The sequence below is a fragment of the Lagopus leucura genome, unplaced genomic scaffold (assembly GCF_019238085.1).
Source record: "Lagopus leucura isolate 7727_CA_CO unplaced genomic scaffold, USGS_WTPT01 Super-Scaffold_73, whole genome shotgun sequence".
Taxonomy (NCBI): domain Eukaryota; kingdom Metazoa; phylum Chordata; class Aves; order Galliformes; family Phasianidae; genus Lagopus; species Lagopus leucura.
In genome coordinates this window covers 8,320,659-8,343,332 of record NW_024962252.1, presented here as the reverse complement: position 1 = coordinate 8,343,332, position 22,674 = coordinate 8,320,659, and the positions used below count along the sequence as shown (strand labels likewise).

General features: G+C 43.6%; 2 protein-coding genes across 4 annotated transcripts; both read left to right on the top strand.

Moving 5' to 3' along the window:
* The first annotated feature begins 1 nt into the window (after position 1).
* Positions 2-18,544, top strand: CPSF3 (cleavage and polyadenylation specific factor 3). 2 transcript variants are annotated; one of them, XM_042877205.1, is made up of 18 exons: positions 2-105; positions 931-994; positions 1,842-1,939; positions 2,708-2,836; positions 3,824-4,001; positions 5,666-5,755; positions 7,049-7,199; positions 9,184-9,359; positions 9,721-9,879; positions 10,544-10,690; positions 10,994-11,146; positions 12,754-12,862; positions 13,610-13,708; positions 14,601-14,695; positions 15,245-15,332; positions 17,100-17,169; positions 17,745-17,841; positions 18,340-18,544. In XM_042877205.1, the coding sequence occupies exons 1-18, from the start codon at positions 38-40 to the stop codon at positions 18,442-18,444; spliced, it is 2,076 nt and encodes a 691-aa protein (XP_042733139.1). In that variant the 5' UTR covers positions 2-37; the 3' UTR covers positions 18,445-18,544. The 2 variants fall into 2 exon arrangements, with proteins under 2 accessions (XP_042733139.1, XP_042733145.1); XM_042877211.1 differs by lacking the exons at positions 2-105; positions 931-994; positions 1,842-1,939 and having other exon boundaries at positions 2,785-2,836; positions 3,952-4,001.
* Positions 18,545-19,377: 833 nt separating this feature from the next.
* IAH1 (isoamyl acetate hydrolyzing esterase 1 (putative)) lies at positions 19,378-22,656 on the top strand. Of its 2 annotated transcripts, XM_042878957.1 has the most exons (6): positions 19,378-19,461; positions 19,741-19,793; positions 20,295-20,443; positions 21,061-21,222; positions 21,483-21,601; positions 22,281-22,656. In XM_042878957.1, the coding sequence occupies exons 1-6, from the start codon at positions 19,378-19,380 to the stop codon at positions 22,446-22,448; spliced, it is 735 nt and encodes a 244-aa protein (XP_042734891.1). In that variant the 3' UTR covers positions 22,449-22,656. The 2 variants fall into 2 exon arrangements, with proteins under 2 accessions (XP_042734891.1, XP_042734900.1); XM_042878966.1 differs by lacking the exon at positions 20,295-20,443 and having other exon boundaries at positions 19,446-19,461.
* The last annotated feature ends 18 nt before the right edge of the window (positions 22,657-22,674 follow it).

Genomic DNA, 22,674 nt, shown 5'->3' with positions numbered 1-22,674 from the left:
CCCAGCGGAAGCGGGGCCGGGAGGAGGGACGGCAGCCATGGCGAAACGGAAAGCCGAGGCCTCGATCCCGGCGGAGGAAAGCGACCAGCTGCTCATCCGGCCCCTGTGAGAGCGGCGGGGCCATGCTCGGCTCCGCTTTATGCCGCCGGGGGGACGGGGCCGGGAGGCGGAGGGCCGGCCGGCCGTTCGGAGCGCTCCGTCGCGGTGAGGGAGCGCCGCTTCGGCTCGGGCGGCCCTCAGGAGCGGCTCGAAAGGAACCTCGCGACCCCTGCCCGCCTGGTGCTTCGGGAGTCAGGGGTGCGGGCACGCATTGCAACCGACGGCACCGCGGCCGTCTTCCAAAATCCGGGATCTTTTATTCTGGCGGCATTAATTGCATCCCGTTTCCGTTGTGATAGACGTAGTCGTTCAGTTACTTTAAGTATCTGGGCTTAAACGGAGCTGGGCTCGTTCAGCCTGCAGAAAAAGGCTGGGAGGGGAAACCTCACTGCGGCCTTCTAGTGCTTAAAGGGAGACTGTAAACAGTAAACGGGAGGGAAGTCTACCCTTTTACATGGGTAGGCAGTGAGAGGACAAGGAGCAATGATTTTGAACTAAAGGAGGAGTGAAGTAGGTTAGGTGTCAGGGGAAGCTTTTCACAGAGGGAGCGGTGAGGCCCTGGCACAGCTGCCCAGAGAGCTGTGGGTGCCCCATCCCTGGGGGGGTTCAAGGCTGGGCTGGCTGTGCACTGGCAGACTGAGCTGCTGCCTGACCTGGCAGTTGGCAACCTGCTTACAGCATGGGGCTGGAACTACATGATCCTTGAAGTCCCTTCTGTGATTCTGTACTTCGCAGTCACTGTTTCTGCACAGAAAACTAATTCCGTGAGAAGCATCTGACATACATCTATGAGGCGTGCGTTCTTTTCGTGACTCTGGTATCTTTTTGCAGAGGAGCTGGCCAAGAAGTAGGAAGATCGTGCATTATTCTGGAGTTCAAAGGAAGGAAAATAATGGTAATTACTTCACAAGTGTATTTGTGTGCCCTCCCATCAGCCTGATCTACTGCCTGACTTGGTTGGCCATCCCTGCCTGTGACAGGAGGTTGGAACTGAATGACCCGTGAGATCCCATCCAACCTAAGCCATTCTGCGATCCGTTGCAGTACTGTAGAACACAAAAAGATGCTATGGGTTAAATCCAGTTCCTCCCTGAAGTCAGCTGTTGCTAGCAGAAGCACGTTTTTTGGCTTTTTAAAACAATACAGGGTAGGCTTTTACAAGGTGTGTGCTGTAAAATAAATAAATCTGTAAAATAAATCTATTCCCAAATAGAAGGCATATGTCTGTGTGCAGACTGTGAAATCTCTGTGTCAGGCTTCAGTGGTGCCTAAGGTTTGCTTGTATGTCCTATTGTGTATAAACTGTCATGTGTAAACACGCACATGTTCTTCTCCCCTTTTTCAGTTGTCTTCACGGAGGGTAGCAAAAATATCTTCCGTATAGCATTCTATGTATTCAGGTAGCGTGGAAATGTAAATGAAAGCTTGGATTGACACAGTATTACATACAGGGAATGGGGTCTTTTGAAAGGCATTCACTCTCCCAGTGGAGATAAAACCATCTAGGCAGACACTCAGCTATGAAATCCAATGCTAAAAGAAGTTGTTGAGGAAAAAGTACCTTTTTTGTGTGATCCTAAAGGCTACTAGTTGCTCATAATTAAATTTTAGAATGGAGGAGTCCTTATACATTCTTTTAGAGCAGGGGGGTGGGCCTGGTGACCTTCAGAGGTCCCTCCCAACCTCAACCATTCCATGATTCTGTGATGCTCTAATTTTTCTTTATTTGTTTGTTTTTTCAGCTTGATTGCGGCATCCATCCTGGACTGGAAGGAATGGATGCTCTTCCTTACATTGACTTGATAGACCCTGCTGAGATTGACCTCCTTCTGATTAGCCAGTAAGTTGCACCTGCAAGTACAAAACGCACCAAGGTCGTGGTGTGAACACATACATAGGTTGTGAGAGGCTGAAAATAGGTGTTACAGAGCTGGCAAAACTTTTGTGTCAAGCTGTTTAAAAATGAAGGCTGTTCATTCAGTCACTTTTGACCATTGTGACAGATTCTAGAATGTATTTCCTACAAGGAGACTGCTCTACTGGCTTGGAATGAAAGAGATTCTCAGAGATTTACACCAGCTCTGAATCTGCTTAGTAACAGAGAGATAAAAGAGATCCAATTGTGCATAACCTGTTACAGCTGTCTATAAAATCCTGGGGTTTGATGGTAGGTGTTTGTTCTGCCTGTATTTCAAAAGCAATTCTTTGGAATTCAACTTAGAAATGCAGCCAAATAGTTTTATTTCAGTAGCTCATGTTGTAATTCCTGGTTTCCTACATGCAAACTTAGGAACACTTCTGTCAGCTTTCTTCCATCTCAGACATTCCTTATGTTCCTGATTCCTGTTGTTTTTTCCTTGTCAGAAGTTAGTTCTGAGATTGTGTGGGTGAAGTCTTTGCAATTAATGGAGAATTTCTTGTACTGCTCTTACCTTTCCCAGTTGATGAGCAGTCACTAGTGTACAGGATATAGACCACCATAGTTAACAGTGAGGTTAAAAGTTCTGCTTCTGCATTTTCAGGACGTTACATCAGACCAGTAAAGAACTGTATGACGTGGTGTTGTGTCATGTTAGCGTTTGAGTGAGATCTGCGTGTCTCTTTTAAGTTTCCATTTAGATCACTGTGGAGCTTTGCCATGGTTTTTGCAGAAGACAAGTTTTAAAGGAAGGACGTTTATGACTCATGCCACAAAAGCTATTTACAGATGGCTTCTTTCAGACTATGTCAAAGTCAGGTAAGCTGCCCTGTTGGGTTTCTCTTTAACTACTTACTTATTTTCGCTGTGCACCCGATGGGAAGTTGTAAGATGAAGCTGCCACAGATGGCAAACCTGGGCGTCACCACAGGTAGCAAGACTGGAACAAAATTAGAAGCAATGCACCATCTTACTGCCTCGTGGATACTGAGTCTCTAAGATCATTTCCTGTCAATCAGCACAAAGTCTTACCTTGTTTCCTCTTATCCTTTTCATTTGCCATATTTGGACTATTTTTTTAATCTATTTTTTAATCTATTTTTTAATCTATTAGCATCTCATCTCCTCTGCCCCCAGGCTCACGCTCTTAACTCACTCTTTCACTCTTATGTGTTTTTATGTCAGTGTTTTTTCTTAAGCTTTACAGAAGTAGGGAATTTTAAGGCCCTAAAGATACAGCCTGCTCTTCAGGACAAGATAAATAAGTTTAATAATACGTCTAGGCAAGGCTATTGATAGTGCTGTTATTTGTGTGTTGATTGTTCTCTGTTTTTTCTTTTTTCTCTCCATTAACATGCCTTGAGCACATTTTTTCTGTGTGAATGCAGAGGTCCTGAGTGCGTGTCAACTCAGCAGATTGGAGATTGGATCAGAAGCCTGCAGGCAGTCTTCTTTTAACCTGTCTGTTCTGGGCCAGGGGGAAAAGTGGTTTGTTTTGGTGTTTGATGACCTAGCTTAGTGTGGAACCTCTGGCAAAGGCTGGGAGCCTGTTAGTACTGTTAGATGGATCCAGAGCAGATCCTGAACTGCAGCAATTATTCTAACGTGCACAGAGTTAACATGTCTTTCTTTTGAAAAGGCATCTTAGCTCTGCTTGGGTGAACTCCCTGGGCTTGATTTCCCGTGTGGGAACGTGGCATTTCTGAATGAGAGTCTTATTCTGGGAAGAACCCAGGAACTTTTTGCTTCAACTGTTGTATTATCTGAGCCGGTGGGATTAACTCTTACCACTTTCATTATCTGCAGTAATATATCAGCAGATGACATGCTGTATACAGAAACAGACCTGGAAGAAAGCATGGATAAGATTGAAACCATCAACTTTCACGAAGTGAAGGAGGTGGCAGGCATCAAGTTCTGGTGTTACCATGCAGGCCACGTTCTGGGAGCAGCCATGTTCATGATTGAAATAGCTGGTGTGAAGGTATTTCCTTTTTACTACAGAGTTGAAATTGGGCCTGAATTCTCATGTAGTCATTAATTAATATTTATTACTAAGCCCTACTGCTGTGGTTGGAGCTGTCAGGCAGGCTTGGGCACATAGGTAGGAGGCCTTGACATGGAGCATGTATTTTCTCATGGATTAAAACGAGCAGGTGACATCTGTGTGCTGAACCAGGTGATATGTTTGAGCTTTATGGGACTGAGTTAGGACTCAGGCTTGGAATCAGTACATATGTGGTGCTCCTGGCTGGTCCGCTCGGAGGCAGCTGATAGCTGAGGCAGTCTCACTGATGCTGCATTTTAGTAAAAAGCTTGTTTTTCTATTTGCACATCTGCCTGTGGGCTTTTGTCAAAGCATGGGAGCTATATTTTTTTTCCAAAATTCTCATGCTGAAGAACCTAAAGAAATAGAATTGTTGTTAATTTTAGGCACCGAGATTGAATAAATTGTCATATAATCACAGACAGTACTGTGTCAAAGCCAGACATGAAACTAATCTCATAAACTGGAGTTTGGTAGGATAATCTCCACCCAAAAAAGCCTCAAAAGGGGAAGAGAGGCCCTGAGGCTTGCTGTCTAGCAGGACTTTGTCTGTGGTTTGTAATGATAGAGAATTCCAGACTTAATAAGATTTAGAAAGCATAGAAATAGTTGTATTTAGAATGATTGCAATAAGATTTAGACATCTTGCTGCTTTTTGTTTTCTTGATTAGGGTGAGACAGAGATTTCCCCCCAAGTACTCATTGCTCCAGTGGTTTGGGGTTTTTTTAGCACACTTTTTTTTATTTGCTTCCCTGTGAATCATAGAATCAGAAGGTTGCAAACGACCTGTAAGATCATCTAGTCCAACCGTCTTCTCATTACCACTGCTACCACAAGCACTAAACCAGATCTCCCAGCTCGAAGCAAATGAGGAATGTGACAGGTGACCTGTAGGCCAGTTACCAGCTACTGCTGGCTGTGCTTTGTTACTATTCACATTTTCACCAATGGAAAAATTAAGTAAAAATATTCAGTTCTGAAACAGTCACTGAGGGCACAGTGAACTGCATTCCACCCTGCAGTTAATGCATTAAAAATTCCTAATGGGTGCCAATCACTTCTTGCTGCAATGGGGAACTCAGCCATTCCGTTTGGGAGCTCTGTTGGATTGCAGGCTTTGTTTTTAGCATCAGAAATTCCTAGAAGGAATTCTAAAAGCAGTTTATTCTTCACTGTATTTGCATTCTGCTGTATAAAATGCTGATTTGTCTCCTTTGTATTTCCATCTGGTACCTGCTGTATGTTGTTAGGTCAGTTTGTACTTCTCATGGCCAGTGCAAAATGCTGAAAGCGGCGCCTCTACGTACAGGATGAGGAGCAACAGCAATGCATTTGTTTACCTTGTTCTGTTGTAACTGAGGCACTGCTTGAATTACCTTGCTGTGGTTGAAATGTATGTACTGGTGTGCTACCACTGTGAGCACCATCCACCTCGGAAGAGTCTTTAGCTGAAGTGTAGGAGAGCTTTTTATCATAAACTCCTCACAATCCAATTTGCTAAAACAGACAAACCAACCAGTTTTCCTATACAAAGGCTTTTAAAACTGCTGAGCTGGTAGAACCCGTAACCAGAGTAAGTTCTTCTCTTTGTCTCTCACAGCTTTTGTATACAGGTGATTTCTCAAGACAGGAAGACAGGCATCTGATGGCAGCCGAGATTCCCAACATTAAACCCGATATTCTTATAATTGTAAGTTTTACAAAAGCATTTCTTTAAATCAGTTGTTAAGTGTGCACAGAGATAGTACTTCATTAGAGCTGCAGGGGAATGAGAAGGACAGTGGAGGTCAGTGGCAGTGAGTGATTTGTGGTAGGGATAGGAACACTTGGGTGTTCATACAGTTCTTTTCATTGTACTGAAGTCTTAAAATCTAACTGTCCTTTTGTAATTCTGCTGATGCAGTTCCTTAGGCCTCCAGATGCCTTTTCAGTCCTGGAGATTTATCAGGTGTCAGCTTGTGCTCACTGGATGTATCACATAAACTTCAGTTCAGCCAGATGCCTTGTTTTTTAATAGACCTTAATGTACTTCCAGCTGTATTTGTTGGGTGTTTGTCCTGAGTGGAAGTGTCCTGGGTGCTATTCAGATTTGTTATGTTTTCTTTTCTGAGCAAAATGGTTTTATTCTGAGTCTGTTCAGAAAATCAGAAGTTTGGGGGGAAGCTCCAAGAGCAACAGTTGTATTTTCAAAATGAAAACTGGCATCTTTTAGAGTAATACAGAAAGTGTTGCATTTATTGTGTCCCTTTCAAATGGCTTCTCTCATTGATAGTTACTGCGTTTTAAATAACCTGTTCTTCAGAGAAGTGGAGCATTTTCAGTTAGGAAAAGAACGTAAATCAAAAATCACTTAGAAGAAAAATCATCATTTATAGCTTTCTCTGTCTCTTTTTAATTTTTCTCCCTGGTGGGATCTCTCTACAAATGACAAGGAAGTGTCTGGGGGAGGGGAAGTTGTCATTATTTACCGTGGTGGAGGAGGTGGCATTGGGAATTTGGAGCAGGGCGTTGATTCCAGGGTTGATATATTCATTCTTTCTGCTCTGCCTCCCCTTTCTCAGCCCCAACATCCTGTCACACTGAAAGCTTCATGCATGCCATGTCAAGGCACGTAAATGGAAGTCCTTAATTGTGAAATGAAAGTTCTGTTTCTGCACTGTAACACCAGTATGCTTTTCTGCGTTTTCTTGTTGGATCACCGAATCACAGAATCACCAAGGTTGGAAAAGACCTTCACGATCATCCAGTCCAACCATCCACCAGTCACCAATAGCTCTCCCTAAACCACGTCCCTCAACACAAAATCCAAACGTTCCTTGACCACCTCCAGGGTTGGTGACTCCACCACCTCCCTGGGCAGCCCGTTGCAATGCCTGCCCACTCTTCAGAGAAGTAGTATTTCCTAACGTAGAGGATGCAGAGGAGGTGGTCAGGAATCAGTCTGTGTGCCAGCACTTGCAATAGCAGCTTTCTCTGTCCATAGGAATCCACCTACGGGACCCATATCCATGAGAAAAGGGAAGAGCGAGAGGCCCGGTTCTGTAACACCGTTCATGACATTGTAAATAGAGGAGGGAGAGGCCTCATTCCTGTGTTTGCCCTGGGTCGGGCACAAGAGCTGCTTTTAATTTTGGGTATGTACCTTCCCAGCTCCTCTGAACAAAAGACATATGAAGTTAAATGGGAGTGCTTTCACATGCGGTCTTTCAGGTGCAGTGACTTTTTTAACAGCTTTTCAGCCATTTTTCAATGTGTTCATTAGCTGACAATGTGTCATATTGTTCAAATGTTAAATTAAAAAAAAAAAAAAAAGAAGTGATCAAACAGCCAAAAAATTATTTTCCAAATGCAGATACAGGACAGGCAGTTTGGCTTTGTGAGCTAGAACAAAGGCATAGACAGGAAAGGGCAATTCCTTATAATCACAAAATCACTGAGCTTGAAAAAGACCACTGAGATCATCCAGTGCAACCACAACCCAGCCCTGCTGTGCCCACTGACCGCGTCCTCAGTGCCACATCTCCACATCCCTTGAGCGCCTCCAGGCTCGGTGACTCCACCACCTCCCTGGGCGGCCATGGTAATATGGCCTTGACTTTTAACTCTTGCTGAACTGGGATTTCAGCAGATTGGAAGCATCACGATAGATGGCAAAGTGAATAATCAGAAAGTGACTGTTGTATTTAAACTGATTTGCTGAAAGAGGTATGTCTTGTTCCAAAATTTCAGCCTTTAATTCACAAACCTGAGTGAACAAAAGCTGAGGAGACCATAACAAACACTTCTAGCATTTGTGAAGTCTTAATCATAATGGGAAAGCAAATTAGTAAGAGCAAAATGAGGGAAGGGGAATTATACATGACTTTATACATGGCCATAACAAGGTATTTCTCATAAAAGATGGAAAAAGTTGTTGTGAGGTGCTGTAGAGAAAACTGTTTTTAAGTAAGCTGTTATCTCCAGGCACATTGAATTTGTACTGTGATGTTTAACTAGTTTTTTTTCTCCTGGGAAGATCAAAAGATAACTATCTCAAAACTAAAAAGTATTTTTGGGAGCATTGGTTCTTAAATGTTAGCTGAAACATTGACGTTTTTTCTTAATTTCCATTTAAGTTCAGATCAGCATAAAAAACTGATATTTGTCTGGTATTTGTTTTCAGGATGTGTTACTGGTCTGTTCGAATTTCCCAAAAAATTGGGATCCAGGCATAGTGATGGTCAGTGCTGTGCAGTGGCATTATTCTTTATGTTGAACCTTTTGGATTTGACAGAGGAGATGAAAACCAAGCACTTGAGATCTCCTGTAGCCACTGATTTGTAATTTGTTCATCTTTCCTTGCTGTGTGCAGATGTTAAAGTGACAGTACAAAGTGAAACATGGAAATATATCTACTCAAGCTCAACATGCAATTGGACGCTTAATTAGGTAGAAAATGTAATTGCATCTCACATGCCTACACAGCTAACCTGCAGGCTTCTGGGTTTGTTGTTCTTCCATTCGTGTCTGTCAAAAAATAAAATACTGCATTGTGATACAGGAAATTCTGCTGCTGGGTGCAGTCTTTTGATATTACAGTAAGTGCTGCCATTGGTTACCTCTTAGTGGCTGTTTCTGCCCTACATTTGGGCTTAGTAAGATATTTGTGGCATTAAGGTCTTCTGATTCAGTCTGATTCAGAGCTTTGCAGATCAAAGCTGCCAGGTTAAAGCTGTGTTGTTCTGAATTTACAAATAGGGCCAAAAGAGCATACTGCTCTTTTTTTGATGATTGTTACCCAGTTGTAATATAAATATATTTTATACAAGCAGAGCTGTATCCAAGTGGGAAATTGAGTGAGTTCCACTTGTGTATCTGCATTCACATCTCTTCTTTGTTTTTAGTAAGGGCCATGACTTCTGCCATCAGCAATAAGGTATGTTGTGGTTAGTGAAGAACTTCATTTTGCTGTTTTTGTTTCAGTTAAGCTTGTAAAACATTGTATAAAATAAGTGTTGGTGATGCTGCAGGAAGTCAGGCTTAGTAACAGGTTTATCCCTTCGCTGCTTCAACTCTGTGGGATTGTTTCATGTTGTTTTTGTGAGTTATCTGATGTGTAGGTTGCTTTGTTTGTTTTAGATGAATACTGGCAAAATCATCCTGAGCTCCACGACATCCCCATTTACTACGCCTCCTCTCTGGCTAAGAAGTGCATGGCTGTTTATCAGACATACGTCAATGCCATGAATGACAAAATCCGCAAGCAAATCAACATCAACAATCCATTTGTTTTCAAGCACATTAGCAATCTGAAGGTAAGGTTGGCTTACAATAGAGGAACAGTGATACAAGAGTTTGTATTTGCCCCATGGTTTGCACGTACACACTGAATCATTGTATCATTCTGCAATTCTGTGCGTGCTACCTGAAGAGACTGGTTGGTTATAGGCTTATGTCTGAGTTATCTGCCCTCCCAGAGGGCTGCTGAGAAGAGCTTGTGCACCTGCCTTTGTCTGTAGATCTGTATGCATATATTTTGCCCCTTAGGAGTGTCAGTAAGACGAACTTTCCTGCAGAAGTTCTTTTTAAGAGGGTGGTGCATGGATGGATGTAGGACTCAATTTATATGTCGTTAAAGGATTGTGGTAACTGAGATTCTTGCTGTTTTCCTCTCAGAGTATGGATCATTTTGATGATATTGGCCCAAGCGTTGTGATGGCTTCCCCAGGTATGATGCAGAGTGGTTTATCCAGAGAGCTGTTTGAGAGCTGGTGCACAGATAAGAGAAATGGAGTAATTATAGCTGGGTACTGTGTTGAAGGAACGCTCGCTAAGGTGAGTTGTTAACGTGCCACAAGTCCTTAAAGTAGTGGTGTTTGGTAGGAGTAGTGTTTGTGTTACGTTTGAAAAGAATTCTCCAGTAGGAAGTGACTTCATTTGTATTTACCAAGAAGACTGTTGTCAACTCTGCATGATTATGTAGGTAAAGTTGAAAGCACTTTGAAGTTAAAGTGCTTTTCTTACTCTTTACACCCCTGGGTCTACAAGGGGTCATAAGCCTAATTTTAGAGAAGTTGGTGTTAAATCCAACACTACATAAATGTCAGAGATCAGACTGCATTTTGCATGCTGTGCCACTGTCTCATTGTAGAGAATGAAATTCTTTTTTAATTCTAGCAGCTGTGGGCAACTAAAGTGTCTAGTTTGGCTTTTAGGGCTAGAAGTCACACACTCATTATAATTTCAGTGCAAACTGCATTGGGATGCATCCGGAAGAAGGACACTCCTGTATCAGTTGGCCATGTGTGTTGTGCGTGCTGTTTTTCTGTTTGGGTGCATGCATTTTGTGAAATTGGAGGAGCTTTTTCCGTTCTTTGTGTTGCATCTGGCAGTTAGTAAGATTTAATTGGTGTTTGAAATGTAAAGCCCTGGATTTGCAATGTCTATAGAAGACTTCCAGTTTTTTTTTGTTGAAGAAACTCTTTTTTTTTTTTCCTAGCATATCATGTCTGAACCTGAAGAGATCACAACTATGTCAGGGCAAAAACTTCCACTGAAGATGTCTGTGGATTACATTTCTTTCTCTGCTCACACGGATTACCAACAAACCAGTGAGTTTATCCGGGCCTTGAAACCTCCACATGTGGTTAGTATTCATGCTACTTGCTTCTCCAGGGTGGATTCATGTACAAAAAAGTGAAATGGAACATATGTAATGCACTGTGCTTATTTGCATGTATTTTTTCTGCACACGGTGTGGCGTTGTGCCTTTGAATGATACGGGGAATTCAGAGACAAACACTGGACTGTGTGTAGGATAATTGAGCTGATGTTTCTTGCATTGTGTTCATGAAATACACAAGAGGTAGTTTTCTTGGATAATTTGTTTACTAACCATACCTGGTTGGACAAATACCTTATGTTAAAAGGAAAACTGTCTTTCCTATAGATTTTAGTTCACGGTGAGCAGAATGAAATGGCCAGATTGAAGGCAGCACTGATAAGGGAATATGAAGATAACGACGAAGTTCACATAGAAGTTCATAATCCTAGGAATACTGAAGCTGTGACATTAAACTTCAGAGGAGAAAAACTTGCAAAGGTATGAAATCAGTATTTTCATCTCCATACAATAACATTTGTTTCCAATCCTCTGAAACTAAGGTGTATGTTCTCTTCCAAGCCTCTAAGGTAAACTGGTTTTGGGTTGCATGTGTTTTACAAGATCTCAAAGTGTATGAATGTTTTTCTTGGCTAACCTAGATCTATTCTGCTATCAATAACCTGCTGGTGCTTTTTCAGTCCTGTCATCCCAGTCTGACTTTGCTGTGTAATCTGAACAGCACTCATCAATTTTCTCCTAACAAAGAATATCAATTCCAGTCATGCTAGAGCACTGCATTCTGTGCATAAATAATGTGATAGACTTCATTTACATTTCAGGAAGATGCTGTCAAACACCCGTTCCATCCATATATACTAGAAGAGAATAATTACTTTGGCTGAATTAAATAATTACATGCTTGACTATAATCAGGCATTTAGAGATGCTGTCTCTAGATACTTCAATCAGTGAGACAGCTTGTAAACAGGATGCTCTGGCAGAAGGAAGTGTGTAGCCATGAATGTGGTGCATCCAGTAAAATGATCAAAAAAAAACAAAAACAGCTTAAAGATATTGTTTTGCAAGTTTATTTCTTCTTACTCAGAACACATCTATATGCATCTAGAATGTATTTAAGATATGATTGTATTTTGTAATACAATCTTTCAATGTTACAGTAAAACCTACATACTGAAATAAGTAGAAACCAATATGTACATGGAAACTGTAGAGAAGTGTATGTTGACTGGACAACAGATTGCTTCTAATCAGATTCTAGTTTGGGTCCTTTGAAGAATACCCTTTTTTGATGACTGGTCACCTTGTCCCCAGCTTACCTTACACTGCACTGTATTTAGCATTGGTTTTCTCGTGACACTTCAGTTTGGAGGAGGAGTGACTGACAATGTAATGTGCTTGTTCTAATTCTACATTTACTCTTCCTTTAAAATAAAATCCACTGAGAAAGGTTCAGTTTAGCTGTTTGATTCCCAAAGCAATGCAGTTACAACATGGGATAATTTCAGTCAAAGGGTCCTCCTGAAGCAGGCCCACTTTCACTCACAGCAGGAGCAGCAGCAGCAGGTGGCTTACAGCCTTGTATGGTCTGCACTTGCATTCCTCCGATGTCTTCGTAACCTCTCTGGACAACGGCTCTGATGTTCAGATATTTGATGGTGGGAAGATTCCAGATCTTTCCCAGAGGTGTAAAAGCAAAGGGGCAGAAGTAGAATCCCACTGGATTACAGTGCTCATCTCTCAGCTTGTGGAAACTAGCAAATGTTGCTGAAAACTAGAAAGCAGATGAACCTGACTCCTTCTGGGACTGAATTGCACGACCAGTATCTAGAAGATAATCTATACAGTTTGCATGTGTGTTTTCTATGGCAGCTACCAGAGGAAGGCTGCCACATTATTTAGTTTTTTATATTTTTACTCTTTAAACCTTTTCTTGTGGCTGTCTGAGGTTGCTGTAACCTCCCTTTATTTTCAGAACAACTCCATACGATGCTTGGTTGGTTTTTTTTTCTGAATAACCTATGTTTCATCTGTGTAGTTGGCTTCAAGCTTGCTTTGTTGCACTAGGTGTGTTCTTTTGTTTTCAGGTGATGGGATCTTTGGCAGATAAGAAGCCAGAGCAAGGACAGAGAATTTCTGGAATCCTGGTCAAAAGAAATTTTAACTATCACATCCTTTCTCCTTGTGACCTCTCCAGTAAGTAAAGGCAGTAATGTACTTGGTGGATAATTGAAGCTCTCTGTATTCTTCTCCTGTCATTAAAACACATACAGTGCTGGCTTTTGTTTGCTTGTTTGTTACTTTGTGTTGGAGGTGATCATTGGACACATGTTGGTGTTAGTTTGGCTTAGGTTTGCCTACATTTCTGAACTGTTGGTGTGAGAAATAAGACATTCAATTCAGTGTCCTCTGAAATTCAAGACTTTTTCTGCCTTTTCTGCAGAAAAGAAGAAAAATTCCTTTCTCCTGGTTATGTTTAAGTACATATAAAAGGTAGCAGTGAGAGCAGAAGATTGCCTTGATCAATTATCCTGTTACTTTCTGAAATGCCATTAATTTTTAGTGGAAAAATGGCCCTGCAGTGAATGTGTTGTGCACTGCACCTTTGCTGTCTGTTGCTAGAAGAATTGATTTATTCTCAAACAGAAGAGTAGTTCAATGGAACAGTAAGGTCAGAAGAGTTGAGGAAAGCAGTTCAGCTGTCCCACCTCGTTCACTCTTTGCTTGTGACAAAATAACAAACTTCTGCTGGTTCCTTGACCACAAATGTATAATCTATTTTACAATAGACATTTCTCTTTACAAACGGTCCTTTTCAACCCCCTGCCTTAAATGTTTCAGTGCCATTGTTTCTCTATATTGACAACTTAATGTTTTAGAAAGTAAACTTAAAGTTTTTTTTAAAGGAAACTGTTGTTAATGTTCTTTTAAAAACTCTTTCAGATTACACAGACTTGGCTATGAGCACTGTAACACAGACACTGGCTATTCCCTATACTGGACCTTTCAATCTGCTCTTTTATCAGCTGCAGAAGCTTACTGGTGGGTATTCAGAAAGAAACGTTTGTGGTTTGTTTTTAAAACAACTTCCAGTCTTCTCAGGACTTCTGAGTGGAAATTTCTTTGCTCTGAAGTGCCACAATTTGTTTTGTGTTTCATGGCTTTTGTTAGGTGATGCAGCTTCTGCCAAGTCCAGGTCGTGAATGTGACTGACCCTCTGTGGGCATCCTAATGTAACTGTAATACAAATCCATCAGCATGCAGCAGTGTAGAACCTCAGTTGATTTTTGTCTCCTGTCAGCCCCCAAAGTGAGCAGCTCAGCCACCCTGATGAGAAATTTAGCAAATGATAATCTTTTATTTCCAGCCCCAAAGTAGAATGGTTAACGACATCTATTTAATAAAAGATGCAAAAAATTGTCTTTCTTTGTGTCAGACAACATATTCTGTTCCTCCCCATGAGGGACTGATCCATCCTTCTTGGCCTTTTCCATGCCAGAAGCCATTTAAATCGGCTGCTAGAGCGATTTCCTGTGCCTCTGTCTGGTTTTCTTAAGGATAGGGGCAACTCCCATCCTGGTTCCTGAAAGGCACAGCATGTACCAGGATCCCTTCCCAGATTAAAGCTCAGGAATTTTTTTTTTCCCTCATCTAGTGACAGAGTCAAATGTGTATCACCTGTGAAGAGAAGACCTGCATTCAGTTGGTGTTCAGGTCTCACAGCCTGAGTGCTGCCTCACGCAAGAAAGGCTTTCGTTTTACTTCGTTTTTCTTTTCCATTGGTGTGCTCAGGTCAACATACTAAGCCAGTCAACCATGAGAATCCAAAGCAAGTAAAATGGCCAGTACTACACGCTCAAAAAGCCATGCAGATACAGCTAGTCCTGTTCTCAGGTCATTTTATTCTTGCTAACCATTTGTTGCTGCTTCTTAGGTGATGTAGAGGAAATAGAAATTCAACAAAAACCAGCCCTGAAGGTCTTCAAAAGTATTACTGTAATCCAGGAACCAGGCATGGTGGTCCTTGAGGTAGGCACTGGGGGGGAGAAACAACTGTTTTTCATTCTCCAGATCCTGTAGAATAGTGCCATGTAGGTGCTGTGCACAATGAAATGCTTTAAGTGGCTTTCCGTTGGATGATGAGTGGAACGAAAAGGAGACGTTGCCTTTGGCTGCACTCCTGTGCTCATGCATGTTATTTCACTTAGCTGGTTTCTTCTCGTACTGTGACTCAGTGGTTTAATGGTAGATTCAGTGCCCTTTTTAATTGGGGAATTGGTAATTGGAAATAAGGTTAAATAGTGTTCCCTCCTGCTCTCCCATGTTATGTTAACTAATAACTATTTTGTAAATGTGTCCAGAAATATTCAGCAGCTTTAATTTTTCGTGAAAAGTTATTAGAATGCTTCAAGTTGCAAATAGTTCAGACTGCTAAATGTGTGACAGTCATTTGAAGCTAGAATTTAGAGGGGAAAAAAACAAAGAAAGCCATGAATGTTGTTTTTATGTTGTGTTATTTATTGAGCCCCAACAGCAGGCTGAAATGGTGATTTGATTTCTGTTTTTTTGATCTTCCAGTGGGTGGCAAATCCTGCTAATGATATGTATGCAGACACCGTGACCACAGTGATACTGGAAGTTCAGTCAAATCCTAAAATACAGAAAGGTAATCAGTCCCACTGTGTGCTTCTTCAACTCAGGTTCTCTTCTGAATTTTCAGTATCAGGCTTCAAGAGCTTTAGAACACCTTAAAATAGGTTTCCTGCTATTGTGCTTCACATCGTGAAACTTCTTAAGTGTTTCATGTTCCTCAAATGCAGAATTACATTTACAGCTTCATTTTCATTGTTTGTAGCACATCCTCGTGTTGAAGCTTTCTCTTACGCATCGGTTTCTAGCTGTCTGTGGAAAATGCAGCCCTATTTTAAAAGAAGTTAAATATTAGTCCCTTTTAGTTTTATCATGTAATGGATGGGACCCACTGAAATGTTTCAGCTTCTCATGAGAAAGTCATGGTTACCATTCACAAGCAGTATTCCTGTGACTGCACAACAGAAGGAGTTAGGTAGGGGCTGCTGAAAAGAAGACTAATTTCACAACTGCACCAGGTGATATGACTGGGTAGTGAAAGTGTCATCAGATAACAGGCTTGGCATTGCTTCTCGAGAATCAGAACCATTTTGTTGAGGTTGCCAGTGCTGATAGTTCTTTGTTCTGCTGCTTTGGTTTCAAACACATACATCACTATGCTAAAAATCTGGAGCAGACATTGAATATTATGTTGGCATCTCTTTGTGGCACTGAGGATAAATGTTGGCAGCTTGTTAACACTGCAAGGCAGATAATTCAATGACAATCCATTTATCATTCTATATCAGGTCCTTTCGTGAAGACTAAGGATCTAGGTCTGCAGTGTATCCTTAAACTAGCCCACAGTGTTAAATGACTAACAATGGGTAGTGAGGGATCTGATTTGATGTCTGTTGTCAACTCACAAAACATTTTATTTACAACACTCCTGGTAGATTTTTCTTTCCAAACCAGTGAGGAGGGCACTGGAGCTATATGAACAAATAGCTGTTTTCTCTGGGTTACTCCTTATGTCTTCTTACTATATATTTTTATCATAGAATCACAGAATGGCCTGGGTTGAAAAGGACCACAATGATCATCCAGTTTCAACCCCCTTGCTACATGCAGGGTCGCCAACCAGCAGACCAGGCTGCCCAGAGCCACATCCAGCCTGGCCTTGAATGCCTCCAGGGATGGGGCATCCACAGCCTCCTTGGGCAACCTGTTCCACTGCATCACCACCCTCTGAGTGAAAAACTTCCTCCTAATATCTAACATAAGTCTCCCCTGTTTTAGTTTAAAACCACTCCCCAATAATTACATATAAAACAGCAGTCACTGTTCCTTAGCTGTTTAGTCTCACACCTGACTCAACAACTCTGTTAGAAATTCTTTCTCCCACGTTTGTAAATTCACACAGCAGTTCTGTTGTTATATTTGGGTAAAGGTCATACAGTTCTCTTGGTTGTGATATTTTCAGTATGTATTTTCTTGTCAGCTTCTAGCCGTGTGCTTATGCTCTGATTTGTGAAAACTAACCAAAAGTACAGATGATGCAACTGAAATATCTTGTATTCTTCCTTCATTTCCAAAAGGACAGTGTTCATTTTAAGCTACCTAATGATTTTGAACACAAAGTCTAAAAACATTATCAGCATTTCCAACCTCCATTTGTTCCAGGAATGTCACTGTTATTATTGCTCACGTTTGGTGTTCAGTTTTACTTTGTGTTTCTGTATGCTCCTACACTCCGTGATGCAGTGCTTTACTACAGCTAAAGAAAATAGAAGGATTATAAACAAGTCATGAGGATTTCTTCCACTTTTAAGTATATGAAAGTAAAATGACTTTTCCTTTTCAGCTGCAGTGCAGAAAGTTTCCACAAAAGTCGACATGGAAGAGTATCGCAAGAGAATGGAGATGATGCTTCAGTAAGTCAGCGTGTATTTTTCTCAATGAAAGCGATCGCCGTTAATCATGTACATAGAGTAATTTTATTACAATACCACTTAAAAGCAGAGTGAATTTAAAATAACCAGTACAGATTAACATTTCTGTGTAGGCCTGGGGTTAAGTAAAGACGGAAGTACCCTGAAAAAGCTCTCAGGATCATTGAGACTACAAATCTGGGGCCCAGTTACTTCATCCATCAATGGAGTTGTACCTTTTCTCCCAAAATTATACTGTGAATTCTTACAGGAAAACATTTTGGATTGTCTCTCTTAAACTTACTCTGGTGTTTGCTCTGTTACTCAAGCAGACCTCTTACCTCTTGGACATTAGAGGAATCCATTGCTTTATTTATGAGACTTGTTCTGGTAAAATTCTTACTCTTATGTGACACTGCCTCCCTTAATTTAGATTGTGACCTGTTAGTCACATCTGAATGGGATAAATAATGGCTTCTGAAAGGACACAAAATGCCTTTGGAAGCCTAAGATTAATGGAAAGGAAATGTAAGTTTGCTGTTTGGCAGTTACCTTATGTGAGTCAACCTCTGTTTCAGGGATATGTTTGGAGAAGACTGTGTAAGTTCAAAAGAAGGCTCAATTCTGTGTGTCACAGTAGATGGCAAGACTGCAAACCTTTCACTGGAAACTCGGGTATGGAGAGTGAAGCACTTGTGGTTATTTATCCATGCTGTGTCCAGTAGGATGCAGGAACATCAGTGTGGAGACTTGCTGAGCATCAGTGATGGTATCTCCATGTGAATCCACTTACAATGTTAACCTGATGCAGTGCAGGTTACTTCACTCACGAAATTACATCTCTGAGGACTGACATTGTGTGTTTTTGTTTGATTTTGAATCAGTTGCAAGCTACGGAACTTAAGACATTTCACATAGCATGAAGCAAAGAACTCATCAAACATGACGTCATTTTTCATCATCTTTGGCAAGGTGTATGCAGCTCTTCACTGTACAATTCCACACAGTGGTGGAACATTTAAGAACAGAAATTGCAGCTGAAAGCTCTTGATAACCATAGCTGTAATCTGCGTGACTGCTCTTTCTTTTCTCCTTATGCACAAACATTGCTGGTATTCTGAAAAACAATCTGACGTGCTGGTTGTTCTCATACACTTCTTTTTTTGTTCTCAGACAGCTGACTGTGAGCCAGGAAGTGAAGACGACGAATCCCTGCGTGAAATGGTGGAACTGGCTGCACAGAGGCTCTACGATGCCCTCAGCCCAGTGTACTGCTGACCTCTGTAGATACCTAGGACACATACAGAAAGCTCTGAATGTTCAAATTTATTTGGACTGGTTTTTTAAAGTAAATAAATTTTTTCATCAGCAAGTCAAACGCATTATATGAGTGGGAAACCAACTTCAAATAAGGGGTGAGCAGCCTTACCTATGTCATCTGCATTTGTGCATGTACATCATAATAAAGTGTGGTCCTCTTGAGTTAGTGGAGGTGGGTCCGGCAGCAAAGCGTGCTGAAAGAACATGACTTCTCTGGGATGCATCCTCTGCTTTTTTCCAGCATTTCACATTCAGCAGTCACATTTCACAGCATGGTTTGGGTTGGAAGGGACCTTTAGGATCATCCAGTTCCAACCCCCTGCTACAGGCAGGCACACCTCCCACCAGACCAGGGTGCTCACAGCCCCATCCAGCCTGGCCTTGAATGCTTCCGGGATGGGGATATCCACAACCTCACTGACAACCTGTTCTAGATGTCTCACCACCCTCACAGCAATGAATTTCTCCTAAATCTACTCTCCTCCAGTTTAAAGCCGCTCCCCCTCGTTCTGTCGTTACGTGCAGGCCCTGACAGCCGGCACCGTTGGTGAAAGTCTGTGCGTCCACTCTCCCTGCCCGGCACATCCCTGCCTCGCTAAACACGAGCCTTTGCAAGGTGGTAATTTCATCGCACCACAAAAGAACCCCCTCTTTGAAAAAGCGAAATATGGTACCATTAACTCGTGACGGTGACGGTGATTGGGTCCGTGTAGAAGGCCGTGTATCGGCCCGCTCCCGCCCGCCGCTCTCCCGCCGCCCAGCACAGCCCGCGGGGCTCCGCCGGAGGCACGGCGCTGCTGCGGGAGCCCTTTAAAGAGCGAAGCCGCCCCTCTCGGCCCCGCCCTCCTCCTCCGCCCTCTTCCCGCCGTGGGAGCCGGACGTCCGGCCGTCATGGCGCTGGCGGAGGCGGTGGCGGCTCGGGGGCGGGCGCTGCCGTGGCCGCGCGTGGTGCTCTTCGGGGACTCCATCACCGAGGTAGCGGCTGCGCGGCGCTGCCCTCGGCTCCGGGGTTTGTCGTTCTTTACGGAGAAATGAGCAGCCGGGGGGAGGGGGGAGCCGGCAGAAGCGGCTCGGCCGAAGGGAGGTGGTTGTTCTTACGGGGAGGTTTGTGCCTAAGCCCGGCCCTCGCGCAGCTCCGTCAGCTGGCCGAAGGGAGCGGCGGGGCGGCCCGTGTGCCGCGGGATGAGGGCGCTGCTGGGGCGGGGCGGGGCGGGCTGCGCCGTGCCGGGCTGCTAACCGTGTGCCGTGCTTTAGTTCTCCTTCCAGGAGGGCGGCTGGGGAGCGTCCCTCGCTGGCAGACTGGTCAGGTAAGAGCAGAGATCTCACAGGTGTAGCTGGAGAAGCGTGTGGCTTCACTGCGAGGCAACAGCGCTGGGATGGGCGTCCCGCAGGGGTGTCTCGTTCTTTCGGGATGTCCAAACCGGCCCGGGCGTGCTCCTGTTGGCCGTCAGGGAGAAATGCTTTGCTCAGAGGGCAGTGAGGCCCTGACACAGCTGCCCGGCTGTGTGGTACCCAGTCCCTGCAGCTGCTCGATGCCGGGTTGGGTGGCGCTGAGCCTGAGCTGGTGGGCAGCAGCCAGCCCACGGCAGGAGTTGGGCAGGTGGGCTGAGAGGTCCCTTCCAATCCAACCGTCCTGTGATCCTGTGCAATTCTAAAACAAAGTTAGAACTGTGTTAGAAAGTCCTGTGAAGTGTCACTGATTCTAAGAGTGGCAAAGGCGCCTGAAGACTCCCTGACAGAATGGGTCAGAACTTCTCAGGTCTTGCTCAGAAGGGTGGAGCAGTTCTGTTACTGTGTGTCTGTTTCAGAAAATGCGATGTAGTAAACCGTGGGTTCTCGGGGTACAACACCCGATGGGCTAAACTCATCCTTCCAAGGCTGATCGGTAAAAGTGCTGCTGCTGAGAGTACTGTTGCCGTCACTATTTTCTTTGGAGCTAATGACAGTGCTTTGAAAGGTACCGTAGCTTCCATTTATTCCTGTGACCTTTTTTCTCTTAAGGCAGTTCTACAGTTAGCAGAAAGGCTGAACGTTATCCAGGCCTTCCCTCCTTTTTGAGGCAGTTGCTCTTTCTTACAGTGGGTTGTTTTCAATTATCGTATTTGTATTTAAACTACGTGCTGCCTTCTGTTTCTCGCTGACCAAGAGATAAGAGTTCAATAATGACAGTAATCTTCGAGGCAGTCAGTAACGAACCATGCATCCAACATGTGGAGTTGGGCACCTAGTGGAATTTTCTGCCTTTGAAGCAATCTGATGGATCTTTGTTAGCTGAGGGAATGGAGGCAGACAGCCTTTGGATTCTCTTTAAGATAAGCGTGGCTACATGCGGGCGAGTCTCATCAGAAGGTGAGATCAGTGTGTGAAGGACTGGCTGGGAAATCCATGGATGTTGCCAAATTTTTCTTAGCTTTTGTTTTGGATGAAGTTTGAGGCAATTATGTGGTCAGACACTGAAAGTGAACTGAAAATGAGCCGTGCTCATGGTTGTACAAACCACTGTAATCATCATGTGATACGTCTGTGAGCAGCTCCATCTCACACCACTGATGTGATTCCTCTGACCCCTTGCAGATGTGAACCCTAGGCAGCATGTTCCTCTGGAGGAATACGCCGCCAACCTGACAAGCATGGTGCACTACCTGAAGTCTGTGGACATCAATGAGGACAGGATTATTTTGATAACGCCGCCTCCTCTTCAGGAATCAGCTTGGGAAAAGGAGTGCCTTGCCAAAGGTAAAGGAGTGCAACATGTGGGCAGAATTTCTGCTTTTTAACCCCAGAGCTTCTGGGGTGCCCTTCTGGGTACATATTTATAGTGCTTAATTCAGAATCCTGCCAGAAAACATAAAGGCTGTTTCCTGCTGTCAAGAAAGTAGTTTCCAGCTACTTGGATGGAGATGGTTCCCATGTAGTTTGTAACGGGCGATGTCTGCTGATTTCAAAGAGTGAGCTGCATCATTTCTGACTGCTGAATGACCCTGCATGTCTGACAGGTGACAAGCTGAATCGCCGCAATGCCACCACTGGGGAATATGCACAGGCCTGCGTTCGAGTGGCGAGGGACTGCGGGACTGATGTGCTCGACCTGTGGACATTGATGCAGAAAGATCAGGTATGGTAGCAGAAGGTGGGCTTTGGAACTGTTATAAATAGTGAAATGCGTAATTCTACATAGAGGAACCAAGAGCAGTGCTGCATTATCACTGGAACAATAATCTCCAAAAGGAGCAAAATAGTTCAGAGTGCTTTGCACTGGGCCACATGACGTGCTCCTTAACATGAACTGAGCATCACCTGTGGCTAGCAGATATCCCCAGGTGCACTGCAGGTATGTACTGGTGTCCTTGCTTTGACTCGTGGGATAGGTTGGAAGGGGCCTCAGGAAGCAACTGGTCCCACCTGCTGCATGGTGCTGGCTGAGCTCACAGGTGCACAGGCACCTTCCTCATGCTGCTGAGTGAATGCCCAAGCGTGTCCAAGAGTCAGCAATGGTAGCTTTGCTCTGTAAGCTGTTCACACTGAACCTTTTCTCTGTCCTGCACTTCTGAGTGCAGAGATGAGCCAATGGTGCAGTACTGTGTGATGCAGAAAACTGACTCAGCAATTTGCTTGCACCATTCCCTCATCACACGGTCATTTCTGCATGAAAGCAGTGACTTTGGCTGCCAAAGCATTCTCTTAATATTTTAGTACTGAGGGCTGCCCTATCTACCAAGTTTTGAGTAACTTACTGAAAAATCACTCATTGCAGCTAGCAGTACAGTAACACTTGGCTTTTGCTTCCCCTGTAGGATTTTTCGTGCTATTTGTCTGACGGGCTTCACTTATCAATGAAAGGGAATAACTTCCTCGTGGGACAACTCTGGTCACTCCTGGAAAAAAGACTCTCAGCTCTCCCTTCATTGCTTCCTTACTGGCGGGACGTGGACCCCCAGCACCCCGAGGTGAGCCTGCTGTGAGGTGCCCTGCAGCAGTGAAGCCCAGCCTGTCTGATGGAGCGAGCGCACGTCCAGCTGCTTTGTACCTCTGCGCCCCTGCTGATGGTGATGAGGACTGAAGTGGACTGTCTGCTCTGTAACCATTTTTTTCAATAAAGATTGGCCAAGGGGTGGAAACGGCACTGGATGGAAGCTGCCGCCTTCCTGCTGCAGCTGCTGACAACAAACAGTGCGTGTGTGTGTGTGT

Coding starts and splice junctions, on each gene's coding strand:
- CPSF3 (XM_042877205.1), top strand. CDS start 38: ATGGCGAAACGGAAAGCCGAGGCCTCGATCCCGGCGGAGGAAAGCGAC. Junction 10,691..10,993: donor CCTTGAAACCTCCACATGTG/GTTAGTATTCAT, acceptor TCTTTCCTATAG/ATTTTAGTTCACGGTGAGCA. Junction 17,842..18,339: donor ACCTTTCACTGGAAACTCGG/GTATGGAGAGTG, acceptor TTTTGTTCTCAG/ACAGCTGACTGTGAGCCAGG.
- IAH1 (XM_042878957.1), top strand. CDS start 19,378: ATGGCGCTGGCGGAGGCGGTGGCGGCTCGGGGGCGGGCGCTGCCGTGG. Junction 19,462..19,740: donor TCGGGGACTCCATCACCGAG/GTAGCGGCTGCG, acceptor GCCGTGCTTTAG/TTCTCCTTCCAGGAGGGCGG. Junction 21,602..22,280: donor CATTGATGCAGAAAGATCAG/GTATGGTAGCAG, acceptor CTTCCCCTGTAG/GATTTTTCGTGCTATTTGTC.